We start from the raw sequence: 27,973 nt of genomic DNA on the forward strand, positions 1-27,973 counted from the left end.
CATCTTCAACTTCCGGACGATGTCATCGCACCAGACAGAGCCTTTGGAACATCGTAGCGATGTGCAACAGATCCTGCGACCCTGTGATTCGTTGTCTTTCATCATCCAAAAGTGCTTGACACATAAAGTATGCCAGAAGAGCACCCGAATGCAACCACGAGCTTCTTCCATATGGTGACTCATCACGTGATTATTTATTCATATTTACATATAGATCAGATCAGCTCTCAGCTTCGATTGAAGGCCCGGCGGCATCGATCTCCTCAATCAGGCTCGCCGTGACCTTCAAGTTCTCTGCGCCGCTCAGGGCTTTCGCGATCATAGTTTCACTACGCTCTCTTACAATCCGCCTCAGAGCGCTGACCAAGAAGCCAGAAACAAGCTCCACCGACCAGGAATCGGGAATCAACCTAAGGACGTACCCGACGTCAAACCAGCTGCCGAACCTTTCGAGTAGGCTGCTTGTCTGCTCAATACGATTGCTGACATCTTCAATCTGCAGAAATTCTGCTAGTAAGAAGTTGAAGAGCTTCGCTTGCTGTTCATGACTTGGAAGGCTTTCCCGAGCCATGGTTCCAGAGATGATGGGATGGTAGATGCTTGAACCATCTCGCAAACAATAACTAATGGCTGTGTCATAATCACCGAGGCCATGAGTTAAAAGCTTGAGAGCTTCTTCGTGCTGACCTTGCCGACCATCAAGAATGATTACTTCGGGAACAAGTTCCCGAGTATATGGTGCGATTCTGGCGAGGATGGCAGCAACATCATACTCCGAGGCTGTTCCTTGACTACCTCCAAGCAATTGAAGAAGCCGGAGGCGGCTGTGCCACCACTCCTCATCGACCATATTGTCAGTGATGAACTGTCGATAGGTAGGTTTCGGAGGACGCAGTGCTCGATACGATTCGTACGTCTGCGCTAAGATTTCCCTCGCCTCTTTCGATTCTTCGACCTTGGTCATAACAATATCCAAGTAGTAAGCGATAAGCTCATTGATGTATTCGGCGTGACTTTTGTCGAAAACAAGATATTCCAAGTAGTCCTTGACAGCGCCAGGAGCTCCTTCACGTAGGATTCGGACAACTTGGGCTGGCTGAAACTTGACCAAGCTTCGATCTTCAGCGAAGACTTGCACGCCCAGTCTGGGATTCCGAGTAGCTAACCACACGCCATATTCCTCTATCAAGGCAGAGTTGCGAATTTTAGCAAGATATGATCGCACTCTCTGCTCTCCGTCGCCTAAGTCTCCTCCCTCATCAGTCTCTCCTTCAATTATTCGGCGCCATGTTGCCAGAACTTCCCCGGCCATTTTACGACTTTGATAAAGATGGCTCAAGGGATAGAGGCGGTGATGAGATTCGAGCAGAGAAATAGCCCTCTCGAAGCAATCAACTCCACCATCAACTAGCGCATAAAGATCAATTCTGACCGAATTTTCTTTGGGCCCATTAGGAGAGGAAGATTGGTCAAGTTGGAGAAGGACGATCAGCAAGGCGGCATCCACGCTTTTGAACACCTCGTTTTCGTTTGCAATGCTGCCAAAGCCCTTCCTCTTCCGCCAAGCAGTGAGAAATCTTCGTAAGAAATGTAGGATATGGTCAGACATAACGCTGTCTGCCATCACCTCTGGATTATCTGTTGGAATGCTATTCGTGATGAAGCCGTCCGCCACATCTTTGACTCCTCCATGAATCCAGATGCCTGTTCTCCCTTCGAGGATCTCGTTTCGAAGATATGGGACGAGGGCGAGAATGACACGAGGGTCAAGACCACCTTCGAGCAGCGCGTCTTCAGTGATTCTATATTCAAGTTCTGAGAGTGGGCTTGCGAGGGCGTCTAATCCACTCAAAAACAGCAGCAAACCAGCTCGCTGTCTGATATACCCCAGCGTGAGAAATTCGGTCTCGGTCTTGGCCTCGCGACCTCTTATTGAGTTGATCAACTCGACCAATTTCCGGCGATCAAGTGAAGGATATGTTTGGACGTTGGGGATTCGAGGAGCAATCACTGCCGAGATAATTGAATCCAAACGCAATGCCAGAGGGTTCCTGACCGCCCACCAAATGCTCTTTCCAGACCATGCAACTAAGTGAGTCCGACAATGGCCCAGTCTTTGAGCAAACTGCAATTCTTCTTCATTTCGATGTTCCTCCCAGCCTTCCGGAAGAGAATCACTGCTTTCAAATAGTTTTCTCTCACCGGAAACACGCTCTAACGACATTGCAGTGCGAGAGTCAACGCTGTGCAGGGACAGGATAGAGGCATCCATTGACCTAATCGCGAAAGGTTGAAAGCGTTTCAAGCGCAGCCTGTCCACAACTTCGTCGAAATAGATATCTCCTAAATCGACAACGGAGCGGAGCCCAATTCTCGCCGTCTGTTCTGCTTCATTTGGTGATGGTATTTCTAGCCAAAACTTTTCTGTTTCTGCTTCACCAGGGTCCAGGTCCCATCGTTGAACTTCAATACCGTACCGCTGTTCCTCCATAAAATCTCTGGCCATGGAGGCGAGAACAAATCCTTCTTCCTCGCCATCCATAGTAGTGGGAGTCGGATCCACTCCGACTCCACGTCCATCTACCACTAGCTCGTCAGGATATTTGTCAAATTCTAACGTTGATCGTGTGGGATCTCCATCAAGGTTGACAAACATGCCAACTCCTGGATCTCGTGGTCCAGTGCCAGTGACAAGCAGAAACTCTTGAGGAGTGGGAGATACTATATGGGGCTTCAGGTATACCGGAGCAGATGTAGGAACAGAACCTGGCGGCGGCGCTTCAGTCGTTGCTGAGACCGTTGGTGGGATTGGAAGTGGTTTGTTAGCATTCTGACCAGAATTCAAGTCCCATTGTGCCGCATGAAGGGTTGCCACAGCTGGAGAAGGAGAACGCTCTCGAAATATTCCTTCCGGAGTTTCGCGACCAGATCTTTCATCATTGCCTCCAGCTGGTCCATGTCTCCGGGACCCACCACTCATGAACGCACCTAGGCTGGTGCTGCGGCCATGTCCTCGGTCATCGGAAAGCCCTGCGGGATAACCTTGAGCTGAAGATGTGCTTCGTGAGAGCCCACCAGCAGAGTTTCCGGATATATCTTCGATGTGGCCACCAACGTTGCCCGACGGAGAGTCATCCAAGGAGGAGATTGGGAATAGGGGTATCTTTTGCAGACGGTCGACATCGAGAAGCGCGTACGAACGAGCATCAGCTACACAGGCAAACGAATCACGACGGACAGATATCATGCTCCCCGGGAAGTCAATCACCTTTGTATAGTTAGCTTGAGCTTAGCGATATTATATGATATATTTACACTTACTCTGAGTCCGCGAGGGTCTTCGCTGATCTTTATGACCCGTATCCTCTTATTCTGAGACGCCAATACTGTCACAGCGGGGCTTTTGCCATCCTGTTCAGCTCCACGCGGATCTAGATTGAGATCTATGCCACCAATCCAATTGCACTGTCGAATTTGTGTCGTCCCAAAAACTGGACTGAGTTCTGGCAGGGAGTAGAAAGTGACAGTCCAATTGCATAATATGCAAGCTTTATTGACTTTGGGGAGAAGGAGTATCTGCTGGACACCTGGCCGCGCTGAGGTTGGAGGCTCGTGAAAGGCTGGGGGAAGTCTTGACGCTAGGATATACGAGGGCTTCGCAGATGCATCTTCGGGGTCTGGAGGGATTTGGAAGAAGTGGAGGATTTCAGATGCAGATGTACCAACATAGAGGTTCCGGTCTGGGTATGGTCAGCTTGGCTTGCATTGCACGTAACAGAGACCATTTGCACTCTGTATTACATACCAAGGAACTCTACACAATTGATTTCAATATCATCTCTGTCTCCGTCTGCGGACAATGGCAGATCCTCAAGCAGGCTTCGCAGGACAAATGGACCGATTTCTGGGGCTGGGCGCTTCCTCTTCCTCGACGTCGGTTCCTCCGGATCCCGTGGCCCCATTTTGAAGCAATTCGTGCTCAAGCTATCATCGTCGCATATCTCAGGTCAGCTGCCCACGCAATTAGACGTCTCCGGGGCGAGGTTATGGTGGGTTAGAGAGCACAGCAGGCTACCATTTCGGAAGACGAGGCAGGGATCTGAAAGGATTTGAACAAACAAAGCAAACATCAATCAGAGCAGGCTTTGATCATCCAATAGTTCTAACTCAAGTTCATCCACCACACTTGAATTCAGGAACAAACTTTCAAAATTGCCTTGCAATTTAGATGGGAAACTCCTTCCCCTTTCCAGACCTCTTTTCCATCTCCCCAAACCCCTTCACGAATGCCTCTACTGTAGAAACTGATCCATCATCCATCCGTCTTTCTGCCTCCCCATCGCCAACCATTTCCTCCTCCTGCATGCGTGCGATCGATCTTCTTCTCATCTCTTCCTCCGTCCCCATACGCTTTTGGATCAACAGTTCTATGGCCACTTTTCCTTGCTCCTTTGCTCGAATGCACTGCCTCAGCACTCCAATCTCCGCTCCTCTGCCTTTCCTCCACAACGGTTGGTGTCCGCGGCGGCCTCGAGTCCACTTGCCAATTATCCCGCTGTGCATCGGCGAGTCATCTTTGGAGAGTCGAAATTTATGCATTCAGGACGTTTTCTCGTTCTTCGGCTTCGTGTAAGAATTCGCGGGTAGTGCTTCCGTGGAGACGACTCTCCCGCGTTATTTCGCGCATAAATGAGATTGAAGTATCAGAGGAACTACTAGATAACACGTTGCTTGATGACTCTCTACTTGAAATAGGATAGAGAAGATGGTCAGTCCATGGTGCATAGCGCCATGCATTGCCATGCCGGCGAGGAAGAAGAGACGGCTTGCGTTCAGAAGGAGTCTGAGGAGCCTTTTCTGAGGGTGATTCAATGACACCGCCACGGAGGACCACCAGTTAACGGGAGGGGTGCTTGGTCTTGCGGCTGGCGAAGGGAAATATTGATTTGGGAGTCTGCTTAACAGGTGGGTGTGGTCTTTCATTTTTGTCATTGAGCAATTTGATAAGCTCTCTTCGCGCCTCTTTGGGCAAATTCTTGATCGTACTCCTGTTGTCATTTGCTTCAGGTGAAGCTGTTCCTACATTGGCTGCTGACGAGCAAGCCTTGTTTTTGAGCACTTTCTTACCTTTGGGGAAATAGACGACCTAATAGTCAATTGTTGACCCTTTATCGAAGAAACCGAACTTCATCCTGTAAAAAGAGCATGAGCTTGTCTGGCTCCTGATATTTTAGGGGCTTATTCTGGAGATACCAGTCTTCATAGATACTTTCGATATTGAGAGAGCTTCTAGATATTGTTAGTGGACTCACTAATTGATGGGAGGAGAGATATTTGTGATTTCTTACCTCGGCGTCGCATCTCTCAATTGAATAACTTCTATGTCACTTGGCGCCTCGACCATAACAATCTCATTCAGAGATTCAGTATCGTTCGGCTCATCTTGCTACCGATCTTTGGTATCTCCTGTGATGTCCCTAGAGATAACGATAACCTCTCGTTCCTCTTCTTTGTTCAAGCAGGAAGGTAAGTTGTCATTACCATCAGAAGAATCGTTCAAAGTGGGTTCTGGACCGCTGTCTGCTAATTCGTTAAAATGCAATGGAAAGTTGACAGCCTCGTTCTCAGTCCTCTCCCTATCTTTCTTTTCCTTCATCAACTTTCGTGAGCCCTTCTGGACGGAGTCTAAGAACCAATGCAGGAAGCTGGCACATAAAAAGTTGACGGTAGACCTCAGGTAATCCTCCGGTTTCCAGCCTGCGCAAACTCAGTCTGGTCAGGCGCCTTCTCACAAGACAGCAATTACTTGCCAAAACCGTAAGTTTGAAAGAGGTTCGAACACAAGGTCGAGTTCCTAGGCGTGCTTTGTCAGCCAATTTCAGTAGCCATACGCTCGAACCCTTTCCACGCGTACGGTTTTGGAGAGTAGTAGCGTCTGGGTCTTGCCCAGAGCTCACTCTTGACTTGTTTAGTTATAACTTCAAATTCGCTTTGCTTGAATAAGAATTAGAACTTAAGATACAAATATCTAGATTGAACTTAGCACACTTGGAGTCAATGGGTAATTTTGTGTGATAATGTTCAGGACTCCCGTGTATTGACAATTTACGAGGCTGGGCCCGTGTTGTGTCGTCACATGACCTCTGAGCGCGGCACCCTGTATCTTAGTCTCGAGCTCCCCGCTCCTTCTTCTCTCATTAGACGTAATACAACCACACACCCAATACAGCTATTTTCCACTGAGAACACCAACTCTAGGGTCGTGATAGCCCGAAAGTCGGGGTTTCCAGGCTAATTTTATCGCTTAATTTTCCCTCAAATTTCAATCACAGTTCTAAATCGAATACTACTGAAGCATAACGTAATAATAGCTTTCAAAAGTTTATAATCTTCGAGGAATATATTTGGTTCCAGCTTTATTTTAATTAGAAAGCCAATGCTCGAATAAGTAAGAATTAAGAAAGTTCAAAATTCCTTTAGGATACTGTAAGCCTAAAAAACACAGACTTATGAGAGGGAGCAGGCTTGTTAGTTAGGGAGCCCCTGAATATCGCCAAAGTACTGCAGGACATTTATCCCTTATATTTTGGTGTATAATGCTCACTTGCATATGGGGTACAGTTTGGCCATGATAGTCGAGCTTAAGGTTAATTATCATTATTTAACCTGGGGAGATACACGAAAAGGGATGGTCTACGCCAGCCCCAGGCTAGCCTAGCAAGACCTCCTTTGGGTCTCCAGGCCTTCCGCCTCGGGAGAAAGCCCGAAAACTCCCCTTCTGAATCTCAATTCTGATATCGCTCCTCCAAGAAGAGTAGTTTAACGTCCAAGGACGGACTAGGGCCTTAGACGTTGACACTTGAAGGAAGAGGGACAGAAACCATTCCACCAAGGTCTCTTTCGTCTGCAAACACGCTATATATAACCTCCATGCCTCAAATGCCTCTATAGCCTAAGCCTCTTGACAATACAAATAAACCCAAGTGCGAAATGCCCGTTAGAATGTGTCCACGATATCTCCCCACCACGGCTAAAGGTACGCGTTATCAGCGCGCAAAGGGTCGGACGTCCTTCGTTGAATGAATGGAATAATGTGCCGATTTCATATGAAGTCTCAGTCGATTAGAGACGGGCGGGCGTATCTTGTCGACAACAAACGATAGAAGAGACGCGTATCTCGAGTCGAGGGGAGGAGTCGATTCGATTCAGAGAGGTGGCGGCGGTGAAGGAGGAGATTCGATCATTGTCGCCAGTTCGGGACTCAATCCTAGCCCTGTACTTCTCCAAAGAGATAGAATGATCGGTGGACCGATTACTACAGGTTAACAGACCGCACCACGAGGAGGTGTTGAGTCGTCGCGGTCCATTTAGCCATGATATTCAATGGCATTGGTCCTACAATTTGGAAATACTAAGCTATGGTGATAAGAACAGGGTCATCAGTCGTTGGTCAGCCGTCAGCAAACCAAAACACATACGCTCGCAAATTCGCTCGCAAATTCGGCGCAAAGACAACTTCCAAGAAAAGCATTTAGAAACATGCAAAGAACGTCCAGTATCATAAGGAATCTCGTTGCTCGTGCCAGTTATCAAGCTGCCGTTTCGGCGGAGGCCTCCTTGTTCATCTCAACCCAGATGTTCACCAGCTTCTTCTCAGCTTCATCTTGGCTCATGAGCTTGGCTACCACGAGCGTGCCAGTCTGAGTTTTTTCATTGACTGCATCGCCTCTAGGCTGGCGGGTCCAGGATGGGTCGATTGGACGGCGCTCCCCTCGAACAATTGGTCGATATCGGCGACGGGGCATCACTTCGAGGGCGCGGTCCTCCCTGTAAGACGTGCGTCGGGGGCTGAAAGATCTTTCTCGGTACCAATCTCTCTTTCTCCAAGGATCCTCTCCTCTATAAGGTTGATGTCTCTCGACGGTATCAACAGTCTCACCCCTGAGTGTTACTAACCAGTTTGTCCTCAACGGATCCTTGCCCCATTTCTTGGACGAGCTGTACGGATACTTCTCCTGAGGCTTCAATGCCACAACCGACCACTGGCGCTTGACTGTCTCATCGGAGCAATATCCAGTTCGCTCTTGAACCAGTGTGTCGATCTGACGTCCGCCGTCCTTAGGAATCACTCGGATTGCCTTCTTAATAGCATCCGTATGCTTCGCAGCGGACATGCCAGCAGCAGCGAACAAGTGTTGCTCTTTCATCTCCGTCTGCGACCTGAGCTCGGGATGTGTGACCCAGAACCCTGGATTTTCATAGAAACCCTTGATCTTGAGTCCCAGGAAACTATGGCTATAATCGGGCCTTCGGTTTGGGCCATGATATTGCAGCACCCATTCCTCGTAAACAACCTCATTGTCCTGCAAGGGTCTGAATGGTTGGATCAACTCATATTCATCGGAATCTGTCGAGGTAAACTTACCGAGGGCCGAATGATCTGTCAGAATAGAGACTCTCGCAATCAATATCCTTTACAAATTCGCGTCCTCTACCCCTTTCATTGTTCACCGGCAAGGTGATATCACTGAACCCATCGGAGTCGGTGCGTCTCACATTTGGCAGTGATCCACCCTCTTTCTCAAAGTTGAGCTCGGCGGCTTCTTTCTCCCCCCTTTCTGCCTTTTCGAAGTTCTGAACCAGATGAGGTAGAAAAGTTGTCAGCTGCTCCAACTCTTCCGCCTCTGCCGGCTCGAGCAGACTCCTGTAGTGAAATTAGTTGTTTCTCCCGAAGAAAAAAAGAACCTTCTAGCTTACTTCTCCTTGAGATCCTTCAAAATCATGTACTTGACAGTATCCTTCAGTCTGAGAAGTGTGTCTCTCACATTATTCAAGCTCCTCCAAAAGCTCTCGGCTTCGTCCCCGCCGCCAATTCCAAGAGTGATCAAAAACCACGGATCTGCTTCCGAAGTCACGGGTATTCCGCCAATCGTTCCATCCTGCTTCCAGACCCCCTGGGAAACCGCTTCATTGACGAAGACAAGGAGTTTGTCGAAATTCTCTTTGCACTTCTGCGTGATTTGCTTAGTTATCTCGTCTTTAACAGAGAAGTCTTTCTCGTGATCGTTGATGATACTGCCGAGCTCACGGAGTGAAGAAGTCGTAATTGAGATGGTTGCGTAAAGGTTCTCAAGACTATTGTCCGAGACTTTGCGGTAGGTAAGGAACTTGGTGAACGACGTCATAAGAGAAGCGCCAGTACTTGAAACCTCAAGAATGAAGTCTCCAGGGTGCTCGGTTGTGGTTGCCATTGCATCCGACGATCGTGACTTGCTGGGTAATTGTTGGGTACAGCGTGAATTTTCTCAAGAATAAGCAGAATCTGAATTCAATTACAACAAATTAGAAGCTGGCTCTTTTCTCAGTAGAAGAAGAACGAGGAGGAGGAGGAAGAAGAAAAAGATTTCAGCTGATGTTTCTGCTCTCTTAACTTTTTCCGTGTGGTAGGCTGTGCAGCTCTCTTCCAGGCAACTAAACAGGCAGCAACAGCCTTTCGCACAACCACCATTGAGAGTCTTATTGTTTCATGCAAGTGTCCTGCATCCCCCAACAAATAGCATCGGGATTTGGGGAATCAAAGTGGAATTATGAGTCAATCTCCGCGTGACCCGAGCTGAAGCTCAGAGAAACCGCCTGGGATCTTCGAAGGCTTTCACTCATCGAGTACCTCTGTAAGAATGCGAAGTACAGCTTGTACAACTTGCAACTTCACGCGACGAGTTAGCCATTCACGAGCACTAGCTAGCAGAGCAATGAAAGTTGAGTGAGCACCCTCTCCGAAGCATTGTGAATTTTGTGTACAGGACACACTGGGAGGCTTCGCACGATATTCTTGCACAACCTCTATGGACTTGGCCACTCGATCTCAGCTATGTACCTTTATGGGATAGGCAGTGGGAAGTAGTGAAGCTGAGGACGATGTGTAAGGGATGATACGAAAGTACAAAGAAAATCTCTGGGGAGTTTGCAGCGAGGTCGACGCCACTGGAGATCCGCCCCCGAGGAGCATGCAAATTTTAAGCGTATTTCTGGCTTGGGTAGTAGCTGCAAAATAGAGCACCTATAACTTGCTGGTCTGGTGTTGTAGAGGGGATGTGAAAGTCTTGAGAGTCACATAAAGCCTCCTCGGTAGCGCTTGCCTCCAAATGGTCCGAGCAGGGATTCGTCAGGAGCTCGGCTGTGCCTGAGAGAGTGGCCTCAACTTCGAGACAGGTAGAACACGAAGCAACCACCATAACTAGCCTCTCTGCCAGCTAGCTATTTGGCACACGTGGAATCGCAACGACTATCTAATGCTCCATTCCTGAGCACCAGGCACAATGGCGGACTCTGCAGACGGCGCCCTCGCGGAGACAGTGGCTCTCTCCAACCCAACCTCAAATAATCATGATGGAGCTCGTGGAGCTTCAGCACAAGAAGGAGACAACAAGTTCCAAAAAGCGATATCTGCTTGGCGAAGTACGCATCAATAGTTATGTACTTCTGCATAAGCTAACGTCTTGCAGATATTGACCTCACTTCTATGATTTCAACTCTGGACAACACGGCCTCAGAAATTGTTCAGTATCAACGAGATTCTACAGTGCAGCGGAAAGACCTGGCACAAAAGACAAAGGATTTCAGGAAGCTTGATGATTCCGCCAAGCTAGGGGAGATTAAAGGGTTGCTGAAAGGTTGGTGTTGATTGAAACTCGAGCTGTAAAATGGAAGCTGATGCATCGTCACAGCATACCAAACCTTTATTGACCTTATCACGAATCACTCGAAGTCCACAAATTCCGCCTTCTTGCAAGTCTATTCATCCTTATCCGAAGCGCCCGATCCTTATCCGTTGTTGGAGGCATCCGTTGACTCCCTCCTACTCTCCGAAGATACCCTTCCCAAGATTACATCGGAGAACGCACACCTCCAGAAAAATGTCAGCAAACTTACCTCTCAGTTGGAAGAGACAGAGTCGAGATTAGAGGCCGAGAGGCTGGCCCGAAGAACAATAGAAGAAGGTCTAGAAACAAAAGTCAAGGAGGTCGAGAGTTCCTGGGCAGCGGTCTTAGAAGAGAAAAAGGACAATTGGGAGGCCAAGGAGAAGTTGCTTGAAGAGAAAATCGAGAATCAGGATCGACTTCTCAATGAAATCAAGGCGAGCTACGAAGTCACCCAACGACTCGGTCAGTCAGAAAACGAAGCAGGTGGTCGTGGTAATGTCACTGGTGCGGAATTGGAGATGGTCAACTCAGATCTTGAAAGAACAAGTGTAAGATTAGCAGAGGTCGAAGCACGAAACGAACAACTTCGGATTGAATTGGCACAGTCGGCATCACAACTACCAAGCCAACCGGCGATGAGCTTGGAGGATGATCCTGGTTACATGCGAATGCGGTCTGAGAACTCATCACTTCTAAGAAAGCTGGATGCTGCTCGAGTGGAAAGGGATTCTCGAAAGCGTGAATTGGATGGGAAATTGCGGTCCCTGGAACGAGAGATAGGAATGCTCAAAGAGGAGCGTGATGTGCTGAAAGCCAAGGTACAAAAGTGGAGCGACTATGAAGATGTGAAGCAAGAGCTTGAGGTCTTGAAGAGCATTGAGTTTTCGACTGGGGACGACGATGACCCAGCATTGGCAGATCCAGCCACGCCCTCTAACCAAGGTGTTTCGGAGAATGGGTCAACTGCCAAGGGCAAGGGCGATACGCTGGAGCAGCTGCTGTTGGCACGAAACAAGAAGCTAAGCGACGAATTAACCATCTTGCGAGTCTCTCACCAGGATCTTCAGAGCCGTCTCCAGTCGATGCAGGAGGACCTTTCGAAGGCCAATTCAGAGCTTGAAAGAGCACAGCACTTAAACGCCACTCTGGAGAACGACCTTGCTAATGTTCATGACACTGCAAACGCGTATCCTTCGGGTGCATCCGTTGCTGGCACCTACGTAAGCCGATACCCACAGTCCTCGGCAAATATGGGACGGAAAGGCAGGGTATCACCAACCTCATCTATCATTTCTGGCTTTGATCCCAGATCTTCTTCTTTGGGTACGACTTCTCTTGAAGCCTTGAGGTCTGGCGAACCCGTGGGGGGTGGCTCAGGCATCTTACCAATGATCACTGCTCAGCGAGATCGATTCAAGAAGAGGAATACTCAGCTTGAGAATGAGCTTTCGGAAAGTCATCGCACAGTATCTTCGCTACGTCAAGAAATCGCATCTCTGCAGAAAGACAATCTCAATTTGTATGAGAAGACAAGATACGTTTCCACATATAACAGAGCTGGGCCCACAGCTTCTTCTGCATCAGCATATTCGACAAACCCAAATCCGTCGACAATTCAAATGTCCAATTCCACCTCCTCCGGGCTGGCTCTAGATCGGTATCGCTCGGCATATGAGTCCAACATATCTCCTTTTGCGGCATTTAGAGGGCGGGAGTCAGCTCGAGCATACAAGCGTATGAGCCTTCCCGAACGTATAGTATTCTCCATAACCAGAATGGTGCTGGCGACTAGAACGAGTCGAAATTTATTTGCGGGATATTGTGTTGCATTGCATTTCTTGGTTTTCTTCTCGCTGTATTGGCTTGGGACTATGGACGTGGAGGCACATGGGAGTCATTTGGGCCAAGCAGCCATAGCTGCTGCTGCGGGTCCTCTTGCGAATGCTGGAGCCGACTCGGCTCATGGCGATTGGCATCAAGAGGGTTTCAAAGGAACGGAATAGCATTGAGACGGTGGGATATTGTACTATGTGCCATTATAATACAAGCTTTAGGGCCAGATTTCCTGGTATGTTTCCAGGTCCGCACGGACTGCTTCACCGATGGGTCTCTCGTTCGTACCTTACAAGATTCGTCATGGGTTCGAGAATAGAAGCGGGTAAGAAGTGTCCGGTGGCGGGGGAGATTGTTTACATGGGTTTGCAGTTCACTACGACCTGGCCTACCGACCTCCAACTATTTTTGATCTCTAAAGCGCCTTCAAGTACATTGATACTTATTTTCGATCCTACTGTTCGCATGTGGTTGACGGTTCAATCCGAGAAAGATTTTCACATTACACAAAGTGAGGGAGGTCCTTGGGATGTCGGGATCAAATGAAGGAAATTCCATATGAATATCCGGCACTGAGAGCAATTCCGAACCGCACAGTGAATGAAGCCGATCGACCTGGACCAGCCAGTACCAATCTCGACACGACAAGATTGACTTTGGTCCCTATGGAATTGAGGAGTCTTCGATCACATGACATCCAAAGCCCCGACTTCGGCACGAGTTGTTCAATAACTTCCAGAAGCATTTTCAGAGAGAGGACTCAGTCCATTTTAGACAGCGAGCAGGTTTGCTATTGATGGATGCTCTCTCTTGGCACGCGACACGATCATTCTTATCGGTTATTCCATCGCAATCTGATGATCGCCCATGCCAAGGGCGATGAGCTCCGGGAGGGGCTTTCATTGGCCCAGTTCGATCCCTGGACGGAGCCTCACCCGCACTCCACCTCTAAAAATAAGCCTTACGCGCTCGGCTATGAAAGAACGTCTCTATTTTGGGCCAACTCAAATGTTCGAACTTTATTGGGCCAGGGTCGAAGAGGAAACCTACCAACAATCGCGGCTATAGGACCACTTGGAAAGTCCACACGCCATGGAAGGTCAAGTTGAAGAAACGGGCTTGTCGTCAAGTCTCGAAGTCGAGCAATCTTGAAGCGCGAGACAGCATTCCTGGAATGGCCGCGACGTTAGGGTCGCTGAAGGCCAGCACGACCTGCCACTCTTCCGGACTGCCAATCAAAGTTCGACGCGGGTGGTTTGGCCTAAGCGTGCAGGAAAGCGATGTACTATGTACAGTACAGTACAGTACTGGCACAGCGTCTGACAAGATTTTAGCGTCCGGAAGAACATGCGGGTTGAAACAGAATTTGGGCATCCATAGCGGTCTGAGCATCACCTCACCGCTCGGCCACTGCCGCCACCCGCGGATGAGGCCAAGAACAGGCCGAGTTTGGGGTCTCGGCTCTCGCGAGTTTGGAATCTCTGGTCGCTACTGTACGTACAGTATCGTAGTCCTTCGAGCCGACGATTCCACATCCCACGGGGGTGAGGGGATCGTCTGTTTGATACTCCGAACATCTCCTGTAGTGCGAGACGCGAGAGGTTTCCCCCCTCCAAGGCTGGGCACGCAAGTGGCGGCCCCTTGGCGAGGCCAGGCGTTTAAATGCCCCTGCCCCCAACCCCCCGTTTACGGGGCTCTTTTTAGCTCTGACAGGGGCCGTTGAGGTCCGGGCGGTCCCTGGCCTATCGCCCCCGACACCGAAGGCCCCCGCCGGGACGCCTAATCTCGGCGCATCCAATCAGCAGCCGGCAAATGCCTCTCGCCGCTGGAAGGCCTCCATCGCCCAGCGCGCTTCCAACCGCTGCCGCCATTGACATTATTTTCAGCAGCCACCCGTCCTGGCCACATTTGGACGGACGCGGATGTCCAGTATAAGAGTGTTCCAAGTTCCCCAAACCCCGTCGGCCAGTCATCTCACCATCTGTGCGCATGCCAAACGATCTCGCCCTCGGTTGAATCATCTCATCTCATCTCATTTCTTATATCTAGTAGATCATACCCATCTTTGTTCCACTTGGTTGTCGTGACTCCAGCACGTTGAACGTCCTTCCTCCTCCTCCTCCTCCCCCCTCCTCTCCCCTCCTCTACCTAATATCTTTAATACTTTTCAACCCTTTCGACTTTCGTCATGTTTTCAAAAGTACTGGTTACATCGGCGCTGTGCGCTGTTGCGTTCGCCTCTCCATTTCTCCCATACTCTCCTGGAGCCGCCGAGCGACCTGCCGAGATGAAAGTGTTGTCTGATTATTTTTCAATGCTGGGACAAAAAGTGCAAGCGGGGAGACAAATGTCACAAGCACCTGTCTGCAACATGGCTAACGCTGTCTTACCAGTTGCCTGTAGGTACCATGTGTGGATAGACTATCCGGCCAGCCGCTTACTGAATTCCTCTAGCTCCGACACCTCTCCCAGGCGTGTCCGATGGACTTAAGTTGAAGCACGTTGCAATCGGAAGAGGCATACAGAACTACACTTGCTCTCAGACAAACGCCACTGCACCACCAGTATCCATCGGTGCGGTTGCAACCCTCTTCAACGCATCCTGCGTGGCTTCAACCTACCCCGACCTCCTCACAGTCCTTCCCAATGTGGCTTTACAATTCAACCTCACTTCAAATGACCAACCCACCCTCTCGCCATCCTACCTGACCATCAGCGGACACCACTTCTTTTCTAACGCAACAACCCCAGCCTTCGACCTCAACACTCCAACCTTGAGTCTGGGCTTCGCTCCTTGCATGAAGAACAACACAGTACCTGCTCCATCTGGTGCTCCTGTTGGACAAGGCGGCCAAGGCCACGGCTCTGTTGCTTGGCTGAAGCTGGTGACAAGAGATGGCGCTACTGGCAACTTGGAGGAAGTATACAGAGTCAACACTGCCGGCGGCAACCCACCTGCTACTTGTGCAGGTATGCCTGCAATTTTCGAGGTTCAATATGCTTCGGAGTAAGTCATTCTACACCTCGACATTTATTTAATCTTTTACTAATAGTGATCCCAGGTATTGGTTCTTTGAAAAACCGTAGATGTTTCGGTGAATAAGCAAGCATTAGAGACGGGATTCATTTCAAACATCTTGCCTTGAAACGTGTGGCCTAGCACGGCGTTTAGGGATTCAATTACACGGGAAGGTCATGGTTGGTTGTACAATACTGGGTATATTCAGGACTATCGAGGCCTATGTCTATGAGATGAGAAAGAAAGTGAGAAAGTGAGAAAGGTTATGACAGGGTTCCCCGATCTGGGTAGCTTGCCTATAGCAGGACAATTAATGCATGAGGAATTCGACCATCCGATTTACCCAGCCAAAGACCCTACTAAGCCACAATTGTTCAAGTATCAGATGGAGCCCGATTGCACTAGCAATACAAAGTGACATTCCTTGATACTCCAAAATGACATCGCTGCCTGAGAGAGTAGTAGAGAATGAGATTGTGCGACATCATATCTTGTCTGATGATAGATCGGTCGTCGTGCTAATGCCAAGAATCAATTTTCATCCCATCTTTTCCAACGCTCGCGTACTGTACCCTTGTATCTTTTCCGAAACGTGCATGGGAGGGGGGGGGGGGGGGGGGGGGGGGGGGGGGGGGGGGGGGGGGGGGGGGGGGGGGGTGGAGAAAGGATTTACACGAGGCTGTCGACGATCAAACGAGGGGGTTCTTCGAGAGCGTCGATACTGTAAGGCTGGAACATCGTACGATTTTTTACGATGTTGTTTCGAGGGGTGCATGCAGCTTCGCGAACGGTCTTTTGGAATCTGTTTCGAACGGCTCCTTAGAGATGGGATGGGGGCCCGTGGTCGGCTTCCTTGGGACAGTCATGTCTGGTAGGAGTTCGTGGAGAGGGGTCAGAAAGAGAGATACCCCTCCAATTGTTTCTTATTGCGGGTCTTAACTGTCAGTCCAATGTTCTCGGTTTCTTCTTCCTTTTCAAGCAATCTGATTTCTGGATTCGGGTTCTTTTGAGTATGGATGAACCATACAAGCGAGACTTAGAACACCGAGAGCTGAATGCCCCTCGATGAATTTACGTCCAAACTTTCTCGCTTTAATACAACTTGATAGCATGCCCCGTTCATCAGAGGTTCGCTTCCCTAGTGAGTGGGAACAGCCTGAAATACCAGTCCTGAAAGGGAATAATTGTATTGTGTACCATCATTGTCATGTAGGAACATAGTACAATGGAAATTATCAAAGGCCTGCTCCACTCTAACCTATCATCCTCGAACTAAGCCCGGACTTCGGGACACCTCGATGCATCAAAATCATGGCCCGTCCGAGAATAACTTGTCGTCCTTGCACTCAAGGAAGGTATCTTTTCCCGGTCTCTGGAGTGAGATTGGGGCGCAACTTGAGCGTGTCTTTGGTCGCTGGAAACGCATTCCCAAGGTTTCTTTCTGGTAACAAGTGACGATGGGGGCGATGTGGTTGGTCTAGAATACCAACATTGAGGAGATGGATGCAGGAGTAGCGACTACAGGAGTAAGCCTCCGCCCCCGTTGAGCGTTCCAGTTTCAGGGCCTCGCTTCGGATCACGGATAATAGGACCACAAAGTTGATACAGCTCCCTGCGAGCATTGCGCATAGCTAAGACATGTTGATCATAAGATTATCGATATCCTTGTGATGCTCATAGATCTTGAGTTCGTGGGGGTGTTTGGTGGTAGCGTGAATGAAACAGAAGACGTAGCAGAAAGACAAACAATCAGAGATATTGAGAATACATTCGTTCTATTCTCACGAGATTTGCAATATCTAAAGTGTGGTGCTTTTCAAAGTACAGAAGACTAATGGATGGATGAGAAGGAGGAACGAAGCAAGAGGAAGCATGACGTGAAATGCTCACAAACCTACCTAAGACGGGAACCGTGCCATTCACGTGACCAATCACGCTAAGCTACCCCTGTCGATTTGGCGCGTCCCCCGCAAGTGAATATCAACATGAATTCTCTGAGCCTCAAAGTCAACGACATTGAACCTCGCAACAACTCGTTGCTGTAGCAGCATACTTACCACGGCATAGCCCGCGGCCGCTAGAAATATCTCGCCGATTCTAATTCAAGCCACATATCTCCGTCTCCAGCATACCTCCCAGCACAAACCTTTTCAGACTGAAATTCTGGACATGATGAGCGCGCCAGCTAATACAGATGTCACGTTACTGACAGAACACTTTTCATACCGTCCGGCGGTCAGTTATTCTCTACAGCACTGAGGCCCTCACTGACAACCTCGCAGGCTCTAATAGACGACATTGTCAATTCGATAATCACATTATCCTTCAAAGCGACAGAAGCCGTCGAGAAAGGCTTACTAGCAGCCAATCCATCCGACCTCGGCTTCAAAATCCCACCTCAAACCACACCCGAAGCTCAAGAAGCAGCGAAAGCAATCGCAGATGCTGCGAAACACGAGATTGAGAATGGGGTCCACCAACTAGAGACATTACTCGAGACGAAAATAGACAAGAACTTCGATAGGCTGGAGCTATGGGCCTTTAGGAATATACTGAGCGTGCCGCCGGAAGTGAGGGATTGGGTGCGATTGAGTCATTATGAGGGGTTGACCTTTGTAGAGGATAAGGATGCGCCGAATACGGAGACGGTTACCATACAAAGGAAGAAGTTGAGGGAGACACAGAAATTGCATTCGTTGCTGTTGGCTGAGACAGCAAAGAATGAGGCAACAATTGCGGAGCTGAAGTCGCTGCTTTTGACTCAGAGGCCGAAGCAAGAGCCGGATACAGAGGCGCAGGAGACGTATCCTGCATTTGCATTCTTGCAGAACAAGGGCGATATCACGGGCGATGTCTCGCATCCAGTTACAACTACGGCTTCTTTTGCGATATCGCAATTGCCAGCGCTGAAAAGCCTATTTGAGAATTTGAAACCGAGGTTGGATGAATTAGCGAATGGAAACGGGAAACAGGGCCTACTTGGCGAAGAGGAGAAGACCTGGAGAAAAGAAAGATTAGAGTTCATCGAGAAGGAGACGAAGAGGCATTTGGAAAATGTCAGGGGCCTCGAGTTGGGTGAAATGGGTGAAGTGAGGGATGGAGAGTGGCAAGGAAAGGGGAGGAAGCTTGGCAAAGGAGAGGTGGAAGATTTGGAGAGAGTAGTGGGGATGGTTGGTGGTGCTGAAGGCGACCCGATGGATGAAGACTAGTAGGACTGCTTGTTTGGAGTTGGGAGTTTGGGTAAGGCATACCAGGAACAAGTATATGGTTTGCACTGGTCGACGGAAGCAAACTGGATATCTCTGCTTTAATGATTGATGTGAAATGGATATGTTGAATGCCCCAAAGTGCTATGAGGATCGTACGATTTTGTCTTTGGCGCGGAAGATTGTTGTGAGACAAATTTCTATCATCTTGATGCCCGATTGTTCCAGCTCATACACTTACTTCTTGGCTCAAGGCCACGCTAGACTCGGCTTTCAAATCTCACTCTGCAATTGCAAGCGAGCGAGCCCCTTTTCATGACTTCCCTCGGCTATTCTCGATTCTTTGTCGAAAGGTTCTAAACTTTCCGGATGTCTATCTTTCACCTCGTACTGAAACTGAACTTTCATGTATATGCCATTCCCCGATCTAGTCAGCATATCATACATTGGCCAAATCATCTACCAGCTGAGTAGCGAGCTGCCAGAACAATTGCTCTCCTATTCTCACATGTGCTCCTTCCGGCCGGGGGCCACCAGTATCAAGGAATACTTTCCGCACCAAATTCCTCGCCGCATCCCACTCCTGGTTCTGCGCCAATGCAAACAACAACATCCGCATGGCCAAAAATCCAACTTTCTGATTTGCACGGTGCACATCCCCAAGAATTCTGAGAGCATGTGCTGTCTCTCCTTCCTGAGCATAACCTTCAACGACCCGATCCCAGAATTTGTGGTCTGTGCTACCCTCTACCATATTCACACGCTCAATGATGCCTCGAACAGCATCGAGGTTTACAGGGCTTTGTTTAAAGTAATGCCCAACCATCATGGTATATATCTGTGAAGATGGTTCCAATCCCCGCTGAGTCATTCGTGCCATCACGGCATTGACGGCCGACATATCGCCATGCGAGCTTTGGAGAAGTTCGTATATAATTTTACCATAGGTGTGTAAATTCGGCTCTACCCCAGCCTCTTCCATTTCAGAGAAGACAGAGTCAATTATTGCTTTCTGCTCTTCAGCAGTATTATGCTTTGAGTATCTGAAAGTTTCGTCCAATATGGTTGTGAAGGTCGCAACATCAGCTTGAATACCCGCTTTTTGCATCTGTTGCAGAAGTGCCGTTGCTTGTTTGACGTGACCATTGCGAATGAGGGGCCTTAACAAAGTGTTGTAAGTTATTAGATTAGGAGCTATGCCAAACTTGCCACCCCAGGCTAGAACACGATGTGCAGCGTCGGGACTATGCTTGTTGAACAGACCAGCTACCGCAGCATTGATAGTCTCGATTGTGGGTTTCACGGCGCCGTCGACCTCGGGCAACAATTGCAGTTGCTCTAATTCCATCTTTGGGTGTTGCTTTCTCGCTGTCCTAAGCCAAATACGGCCCATCTCGTCAAGAGCCCGTATTCCAAGGTTGACTTGGAACCCCTCGATGAGTCCGCTGATACGGGTCGTCCAGCAGACGACATCTGGCTGCGCACCTGAGTCCAGCATTCTTTTCCACACAACTTCGAGAGTCTTCCAGTCTCGAGAGGCCTTGCAGCCAGAGAGCATATTGTCCCACGTTTGAAGGTTAGGCTGTAGACCTGACTTCAACATATGATTCCAGACGTCGATTGCGATATTCGGTTGGCGAAGGGACATGTAGACCAAGATGAACAAGTGGCAGAGTTCCTGCGTCAAGGTCCCACGCTTCAGACTATAGGGTTGAGGCAAGTCGGTCTTCTTCACAGGCCACTGCACTACGTCCGACCATAGTTCGTTGACTTCTCGCACGTTTCCTCTCTTCAATGAGTACTGAAGCCGTTTGTTGATGAAGCTGACCCTGTACTCGTCGTCCGGACTAGACTGCCCACGGTTTATTGGCCGTTCCGGCTCAGGCAGAGTCTCCGACATTTGAGATGCCCGCTCCTTTATCACAGCCCAATTGCTTTTGATGGATTCTGCAATAATGGTTGGGCAGTCATCTCTGTCAAAGACTTGATTGAGAGTGAGACCAGGGGTATCGATTATCTGGCTTAATAAGGAAACGAAAGGTGAAGCATTTTCTAGGTGTGTTTTGGAAACAGTAGAATTATTCGTGAGGATGGTAAACGTCGCAAGTGCGACAATGGGAATTCTTTGCAGATGACGAAGTTTCAAGGAAGGAGTAAGTATTCCAAAGGCTGCTCGTGGTCCTCGCTTCCGGTACATTTGGTTCGCGTCCCCAGACGAGACGTAAGGCACATAGGACCAATTTAAATCCGAACCCAGAGGCGGAAAGTGGTGGTATGTTCCTGGCCGGCGGCAAACAACATTCCAGGCACCGAGCGTATCGGCGATGAGGCGTTCGTTGATATTCGCTGAAGGAGCTTGCTCAACTCGGAGTATAGACTCGAGCAGAGGAAACATCATCTCACTCCAATCCTCACCAGATAGTATTAATAATCGTAAATAGACCCTCGAAACCTCCGTAACGCTAGGTAATCTCTCTGATAGTGGATCGCTCTTTTTCGCATGGATGATTCGTCCCAATAGTTCTTGCGCAGTCTTATTCAGATAAGATGGTGTTGATGTTAGGGCAAGTTTTTCCACGTCAGGGCCAAAATGCTCGACGAAAAAATTCCATGAATCTCTGAGAGGAGCAGATCCCCAAAGCATCTCATTCAGCGTCTCGGCATTCTTGTAGGATTCCAGAGGGGTCGTCAGCTGGGAAGGCACCTTTTCGGAGGCAGATGGAGCATGTAAACTCTTCTCGAAAAGCGTCTCAAGATCATCGTTAGGACGATTGTTTTGCTTCTGGCGCGGCACGCGTATGTTCGCCGCTGGTATGATTGTTGGGTGCGTGCCCTTTCGAGTTCTGTCTTCTTCCCCAAGGTTCAAGAGCTCCTCTGTGGCTTTCTCATCGGTCGTGGTTCGGGTATGGTTGCTGAGAGAGGTGAATGTTCCTCGAGGCCGCCATTGGACAGGTCTGGGAGGGCGCAATGCGCCCAGTCTTCGACGGCATGCCAAGCAGATATGAGAGGGATTCATCCCACTCGTTGTTCTGTTCTGGTCGAGGACATCGAGTAGGTTAACTGGTGAAGGGTGGTTGCAGTTTTCTGAGAGCTTCGATTTTGACGAGCTTGGACCCCCCTGTCGTCCATGCAAGATCCCTGTCATCCACCCTGCAGGCGCCACTGACGGGGCTGAAGCCTCCCCAGTGGGAAGATCTCAACACTCCCCAGGTCAACTCGACACGAACTCGCATTCAGGTTGTGGACAGTCGCGTTCCAAAGCATAATGACAACCCTTCAGCCTCGCCCTCCCTACTCGGAGGACGAGTTACACAAGCTCTACCCTCCGGGATTGCAACTCCAGCTCGTCCAGGTCCTTTTGCGGCATGGCGAACGTTCTCCCGTATCCGCCCGTTTTCAAAATGCCGGTCTTGTTGCCTTCTGGCCATACTGCTCCGTTGCCCGGCAGATGGTCTCTGCCACGAGAGAAGCCAGTGAGAAGAAATGGGCCCCTCTACAGTGGCGAAGACGTCTCGAGACCTTTGGCGGTGACGATGGACCCGTTATTGCATCTGGGCCCAAAGGAGAAGTCGATTCCATCTGCAACCTGGGCGAGTTGACTGATTTGGGAAGAGAAACTACATACAACCTTGGGCGACGACTCCGATATCTCTACGTTGATCAATTGCACTTCATGCCTCCCATCATCAACGACGCGGATATGATTTATTTGCGAGCTACCCCGATCCCGCGAGCTCTTGAATCACTGCAACAAGCATTCTGGGGCATGTACCCTTCAAGTGCAAGAGCAAGTTCCTTCCCAGCCGTCTCAATTATACTGCGAGCCCCAGCGGATGAGACCCTCTTTCCGAACGACTCTAATTGCAGGAGATTCGCTCAACTTTCCCGGGCTTTTGCTCAGCGTACTGCCGATCGATGGAATAACACAAGTGAGATGGAGTACTTGAACAAATTACTCAGCAAGTGGATGCCAGAGTCCAGCAAGAAGGTTGCTGTCGATTCTCATCCAAGACTTTCCGGAATTATGGATACTATCAATTCAACCTTGGCACATGGTCCAGAGACGAGGCTGCCGAAAGAATTCTACGACGAGAAGGGGAGAAAAATAATTGAAAAAATTGGCGTGGAAGAATGGTACAGTGGTTATCAAGAATCCCAAGAATATCGATCTCTGGGCATTGGTTCATTGATGGGAGATGTAGTTGAACGTATGGTTGGGAGCGTGGAGAGAAATGGCAACGACGGATTGTTTGAGATTGGTGGAAAGGATGGCTCAATGGGAAGTGGAAGGGGCGGGGAACAATCTATCAAGCTTGGCCTCAGTGGATGTCACGATACAACTCTGGCTGGGGTCCTAGCTAGTCTAGGAACGTTCCAGGGCGAGCTTTGGCCCCCTTACACATCTCGTAAGTTCCCTCTTGATCGGGGCTCTATTTCCCACATTGAAACTATTACGAATTTTCTACGACTTGGATACGCCATGAGAGTAGACGGACCAGAAAGCCTTTTTGAAACTTCCAACCCCCTACCCGTTTTGGCAAAACTAATTAAATATTCTTGGTTAGACATTGCTTTTGAGTTATTCAAGAATTCAACAAATCAATCTTCTCAGGTGTTAGGCAAAGACACAATCGAAAAAGCGGCACAAGCTGTGACAACTGGAGATGCCGCAGTCGGAAAAGGCTGGTATAAGAGAATATTTGGCGACAGCAACTTGGCCGGCATGAATGGTGATAAGAACGCTCCCGTGGGAATTGCTCGTCAAAAAGTCGAGACACTCAAGGAATCGGATCGAGCAAAACTGGACGGTTACTACGTTAGGATACGCTATAATGACAAGGTTGTGACAGTTCCAGGGTGTAAAGCGGCAGGGAAGCACCTGGATGGCGACGAGTCTTTTTGCACACTGGCAAGTACTACTTTCCGAGCCTTCAATAAGGTGACTAATAACTCCTCAGGAAGCATTTAAGACGATTGTGGATAAATATACTCCTTCGCACTGGAAGCAAGGATGCCTGTCAAACATGGAGGTCCCAGCCTTCCCAGAGAAGCCTGAACCGGCTGGTTATTAGGTCTATGAACCGCGCCGCGAGGCCCTCATATTTGAAACAGCGTTGAGGTGAAATTGATCACATAGACAGTTCTAAATGCATGGAATTTGAAGGATTCAGAAAATGTCTTCATTGGCTCTAAAATGCCTCTCTATCATAAATTGCTCGCCGTGGGTATCCTACATCTATGAAAAGCACTGGAATGTGCAGCAAGACCTGATGCAGACGTATGCAAAACGCTTAGAAGAAGGGAAGGCTCGGAAATACGTTGATTTGGGTTTGATTGCAAGTGAAATTTGGTCGAACTCAAGCTACCAGAGACGGAATGACTGGAATTTCTCCTTCAGTGGTGGTTGGTCGGTGAATGTGCTTGAGGTCCTGACGAGTCCTAAAGCTTGGATGGACTGAGAGGGCTCAGAGGAGTCTTCTTTTTGCTCGAGGGGCCGCCGGGAGTTCCAGGAGCCATCCTTGACAAGACGGGGCTGGCTGGCCGACTTCCTCCTTCGACAACTACTCCTAACTCACCGGCATCCTGGCCCTTCGCAGAATCCTTCGCAGGAAGAAAAGACTCGTCTCCAGAGAAACGCCTGTAACTAAGTTACCTCGAATTGGGAATCAAATCAGGACGTAAAACTTACCATCCCCGCTCCTCTCCATCAGTCAAGAAGCTGCAATCGCCGTCAACAGTCATGGTCCAACCGCCACCAACTCCTATCCCATCTCGCCACTTAACCGCCGGAATCTCACTCTCAGGGCCTTTCCATTGCTTGACACCAGTCTCCATATTCTCCTTTGACTTCCGGACAAACGTCGTCAGACCACAAGTGAACGGGTTGAAGTCCTGCTCAGTAATATCCTCAGGCATTCGGCCCACCAAGGCTCTGCCAATGGCAATCAACGTAGCGCCGTGAGTGCAGATGGCAATCGCCTTGACGCCCTCCTTATCACACTGCTCAATGATCCGATGCAATGTATAAGCAACGCGGTTGTGGAGGTTGTCAATGCTCTCACCGTTGGTGCTGGGCTTGATCACAACCTTGTGCCCCTCGTCGAAGCGAGGGAACAACTTCTTCAAGAGTGAAGGCTCAGCGGGGGAGGGGTGATCAAAGCGAGCCAAGCCGTACCATTCACCAAGGCCGTTCTCAGCGCGGATCTTCTTAGTCTCAGGGTCGGAAACGCCGTGGGAGAGAGCTTCTACGGTCGGGAGGATGGTTTGAATGCAACGATAGAATGGAGAGCTGTAGAAGCGTTGGATGGCAGGATCAAGAGTCTTCAAATGAACAGCGAGCTGGTGAGATTGGTCGACGCCATGACCTAAACCCAGAATCTGATCAGTATTGGCTCGAACGTGAATTGAGAAGTTGAGTCAGTGTTGCGGGGGCTCTACAATACTCTCAAGATATGGGATCTAGGAAGTAGACAGATCCCAAGAACTGGGAAGACGAGAATAATGCTTCGAGATATTAAAACTTACCGGCGAGAGCGGGGTCGCTGGCGATGCCAGTAGGTGACGGAATGGAGGTAGAGTATTGACCAGTCTTCGTGTCGATAGCCCAATTAGATCGAAACTGTGATCATTATATTAAAATTATTGTCCTTACGAATATAATGTAATGACTAAGGATACGGAAGTATACGAGATCGAGGACTTACTCCATGACGGGTCAGGTAGATGAACTCGAGAGTCATTGTTGTTTTTTTCAAGAGAAGATCAAGAAATCTGAATTTGTGATGGAGCTTATCGTCGAACCTCGGTAGTCGATAAGGAGAGAGGTGTCTTCGCCACGTACATATTGTGCAGATCGAGGGCTGTTGCTTTGTGAGTGGAGTTTGTATGTTGATTGAAAGAAGTTTTGAAAAAATCTGGGAAATATCCACTGCATCATAGTCGCACTAAAGCTCGCAAAGTCACAGGACCACAGAAAATTCCGGTATCAAAGTGGTCTGGCGTCAAGCTGCCGATATGACTTATTGTCCGCAAGCACAAATTTGAACATTCCCAATACTGGATCGATTGCTTGCGTTCACAGTGGCTAGGCAATGGGATACTCTTCAGAGTGGATGACTAGCTCTGATATATGCACTGGGTCTAAACCCAGTGCTGTGACTAGAAGTCTATCATACAATCATACAACTATTAACATGTGGAAGGGAGACGGAAGAGTCGCATGGTCAGATTTTGTCTGACACTTCATACATTAGATCTCATACCCAACAAAGAAGGCTTTCGTCACTCAGCATCCTTTCTTATGGTTTCATATCTAAGAGAAGATTAGTAACTTCAAGGAATAGATTTCTGGAGGGGAACTTGCCTCTTGCCTCTAAACCCCCATATTCCCCAATTTCCGCAGCTAATGTCTTGAGGATCCAAGTCATTTAAATCCCACCTGAGGCTTCGGAAACGGTTCTCTCCTGGCTCCATCAGAAGGTCCATTTCTCCACCAACTGTCTTCTTCACCCAATCTATATCTCTCTCCATATCATATTGAGTGTATCCTGTGACAAGGATAGGGACTTTCGTCTCAAGTAATTGTGGAATCGTCTCCTCCCATTCATGTGAGCTGGCAGGATGTCCAAGTCCTGGATGAAAGAGCATGAAGCAGTCAAAGTAAGGATCGTATGGGTAGAAGTGGCCGGCCTTATGCAGCGTATGATAATACTCGACGAAAGTGCTGATCTTCAAAGAATTGGTTAAACGATCTTCCACTATGGCTCCGAACGGGTTTTCTGGTGTCCGCGCTGGAAGTGGGAACTCAGAATCTCTATTCGCCATACTCTCGGGACCAATGAATATCAGATGGAAAGCAACTCTTGGGAACAAGTGAGTCAGCTGCACCCAAACCTCTCTTGGAAGGGATGATTCAGCTCGGGCCCCAAGAATGAATATTCTCATAGGAGGTGGGGTTGGCCTGAGTCCCTTGATATCAGCTCCACCGCCAGACTTGGGTGGGTGAAGGGAATATCGCAAAGCTGAATTGTGTCAGATCCAGACACTATAACCAGGACAATTTAGGGCATACCACTCAAACTCTTCAGGCCCTCCACAGTCAACCGTCCACCTTTCTTAATGCTGTACGGGCTTAATTCGTGCAAAACACTCCCGATAGTTACTGGGTAGGTCAAAAGTCTTGTTGCTTGACGCAGACTCCGTTCATCGTTGATTGCCCGGAATTCTCTGGAGAATAAGAAGGTGTCCCAATTTGTCATATTGACCATGGCTTCCTCAATTTGATCACCTGGGTACTCAAATTCAGGGAAAAAGCGGCCTGACCGTAAATCATGGTCATCCTCATTGATCTCTCGGAGTGTATCGCATATTTCCAAATGTGCCTCATAGTCATCCGCCCAATGCTCTTCAGAACATGACACTGGTATTCCACAATCAGGGCATTCAAATTTGACGTGCACGGGCGGCAATTTTCCTTGCACAGACTTTCGTGCTTCAGGGTCGTCTGGATTTGTAGGTAATCGGGTTTGATGATGGTCGGGGTGGGGGCAGTGGGCATTTTGCTTGATGAATGCAGCTCTTCGTCTTATCTCCGGTGATGGTGAGCTTGAGAACGGATGAAAGAGGTTGTTTGGAAGGAGAAGAGGTCGTCCTTCAGTCTCTAGAACTGTAGTTGATGCTAAACCCCCAGGACTTCGGTATTCTGGTGGTTCATTCTTAACGGTTTCTCCTTGCTGACCCAAGAAAGACACACTCCGTCTGATCAATGGCCTCTGAAGTTCTTGTTGCTTTGTCCGCACATTGCTAGAAATCCTAGAGCTCTTGTCTGGTGCAGTCGATATGCTTCTTCTTCCTGGTGCAGGTTGTCTTGTCGGAATTGGCTGTTGTCGCACCTTGAAAACAGTTTTGAGTGCGTTCAGACACCTTTTGCAGGTGTATGAAGCTGGAGAACGCATTCTCAAATCAAATGAAGCTTCTTGTAAGATGGATGCCCTCTGAAGGGGAAGCCGTTCGAGCTCCACTAAATTTCTACGCTAAGTCCCGGAGTAGGCAAGCGCCTTGGGCTCACCTTAATTTTTGTCAAGGCTAGAGGTATTTGCACATCAGCCTCGATGTGATTTGAGCTGCGACAAGCTGCCTTGTCAGCTCTATTCACATCCAAACACCTTTCATATTGTCCCTATTGCTCTCCTCCACCCGAAGCAGCTGCGCAG

General features: G+C 49.0%; 10 protein-coding genes across 10 annotated transcripts; 5 read left to right on the forward strand and 5 right to left on the reverse strand.

Moving 5' to 3' along the window:
• Window positions 1–23: 23 nt before the first annotated feature.
• K444DRAFT_118549 (uncharacterized protein) lies at window positions 24–4,083 on the reverse strand. The gene is made up of 3 exons (XM_024870369.1): window positions 3,806–4,083; window positions 3,316–3,740; window positions 24–3,268 (listed from the first exon to the last, which is right to left on the reverse strand). The coding sequence occupies exons 1-3, from the start codon at window positions 3,960–3,962 to the stop codon at window positions 221–223; spliced, it is 3,630 nt and encodes a 1,209-aa protein (XP_024743374.1). The 5' UTR covers window positions 3,963–4,083; the 3' UTR covers window positions 24–220.
• A 6,135-nt stretch (window positions 4,084–10,218) lies between these two features.
• Window positions 10,219–13,144, forward strand: K444DRAFT_649623 (Golgi membrane protein-like protein). The gene is made up of 3 exons (XM_024885587.1): window positions 10,219–10,458; window positions 10,506–10,673; window positions 10,728–13,144. Exons 1-3 carry the CDS (start codon window positions 10,320–10,322, stop codon window positions 12,704–12,706), a joined length of 2,286 nt encoding a protein of 761 aa, XP_024743375.1. The 5' UTR covers window positions 10,219–10,319; the 3' UTR covers window positions 12,707–13,144.
• Window positions 13,145–13,522: 378 nt separating this feature from the next.
• Window positions 13,523–14,492, forward strand: K444DRAFT_118583 (uncharacterized protein). Its single transcript, XM_024870370.1, has one exon. The coding sequence runs from the start codon at window positions 13,711–13,713 to the stop codon at window positions 14,257–14,259; it is 549 nt and encodes a 182-aa protein (XP_024743376.1). The 5' UTR covers window positions 13,523–13,710; the 3' UTR covers window positions 14,260–14,492.
• Window positions 14,493–14,724: 232 nt separating this feature from the next.
• Window positions 14,725–15,547, forward strand: K444DRAFT_516946 (uncharacterized protein; the record flags this gene model as incomplete). Its single annotated transcript, XM_024873725.1, has 2 exons — window positions 14,725–14,935; window positions 14,991–15,547. The coding sequence occupies 2 exons, from the start codon at window positions 14,725–14,727 to the stop codon at window positions 15,545–15,547; spliced, it is 768 nt and encodes a 255-aa protein (XP_024743377.1).
• A 936-nt stretch (window positions 15,548–16,483) lies between these two features.
• Window positions 16,484–17,278, reverse strand: K444DRAFT_606779 (uncharacterized protein). Its single transcript, XM_024879056.1, has one exon. The coding sequence runs from the start codon at window positions 17,175–17,177 to the stop codon at window positions 16,902–16,904; it is 276 nt and encodes a 91-aa protein (XP_024743378.1). The 5' UTR covers window positions 17,178–17,278; the 3' UTR covers window positions 16,484–16,901.
• A 449-nt stretch (window positions 17,279–17,727) lies between these two features.
• On the forward strand, window positions 17,728–18,764 carry K444DRAFT_517020 (uncharacterized protein; the record flags this gene model as incomplete). The annotated part of the gene is made up of 2 exons (XM_024873734.1): window positions 17,728–17,790; window positions 17,838–18,764. The coding sequence occupies 2 exons, from the start codon at window positions 17,728–17,730 to the stop codon at window positions 18,762–18,764; spliced, it is 990 nt and encodes a 329-aa protein (XP_024743379.1).
• A 270-nt stretch (window positions 18,765–19,034) lies between these two features.
• Window positions 19,035–22,025, reverse strand: K444DRAFT_623977 (uncharacterized protein; the record flags this gene model as incomplete). Its single annotated transcript, XM_024882339.1, has 3 exons — window positions 19,035–19,157; window positions 19,207–21,821; window positions 21,929–22,025. 3 exons carry the CDS (start codon window positions 22,023–22,025, stop codon window positions 19,035–19,037), a joined length of 2,835 nt encoding a protein of 944 aa, XP_024743380.1.
• K444DRAFT_606780 (histidine acid phosphatase-like protein) lies at window positions 21,972–23,960 on the forward strand. The gene is made up of 3 exons (XM_024879057.1): window positions 21,972–23,167; window positions 23,327–23,670; window positions 23,720–23,960. The coding sequence occupies exons 1-3, from the start codon at window positions 22,027–22,029 to the stop codon at window positions 23,831–23,833; spliced, it is 1,599 nt and encodes a 532-aa protein (XP_024743381.1). The 5' UTR covers window positions 21,972–22,026; the 3' UTR covers window positions 23,834–23,960.
• A 486-nt stretch (window positions 23,961–24,446) lies between these two features.
• K444DRAFT_516869 (phosphoglycerate mutase-like protein) lies at window positions 24,447–25,501 on the reverse strand (the record flags this gene model as incomplete). Its single annotated transcript, XM_024873716.1, has 3 exons — window positions 24,447–25,126; window positions 25,287–25,380; window positions 25,466–25,501. 3 exons carry the CDS (start codon window positions 25,499–25,501, stop codon window positions 24,447–24,449), a joined length of 810 nt encoding a protein of 269 aa, XP_024743382.1.
• A 320-nt stretch (window positions 25,502–25,821) lies between these two features.
• K444DRAFT_579717 (uncharacterized protein) lies at window positions 25,822–27,734 on the reverse strand. The gene is made up of 3 exons (XM_024877673.1): window positions 26,833–27,734; window positions 26,125–26,782; window positions 25,822–26,073 (listed from the first exon to the last, which is right to left on the reverse strand). Exons 1-3 carry the CDS (start codon window positions 27,713–27,715, stop codon window positions 26,043–26,045), a joined length of 1,572 nt encoding a protein of 523 aa, XP_024743383.1. The 5' UTR covers window positions 27,716–27,734; the 3' UTR covers window positions 25,822–26,042.
• Window positions 27,735–27,973: the final 239 nt, after the last annotated feature.

This window comes from Hyaloscypha bicolor (assembly GCF_002865645.1).
Source record: "Hyaloscypha bicolor E unplaced genomic scaffold K444scaffold_13, whole genome shotgun sequence".
Lineage (NCBI taxonomy): Eukaryota > Fungi > Ascomycota > Leotiomycetes > Helotiales > Hyaloscyphaceae > Hyaloscypha > Hyaloscypha bicolor.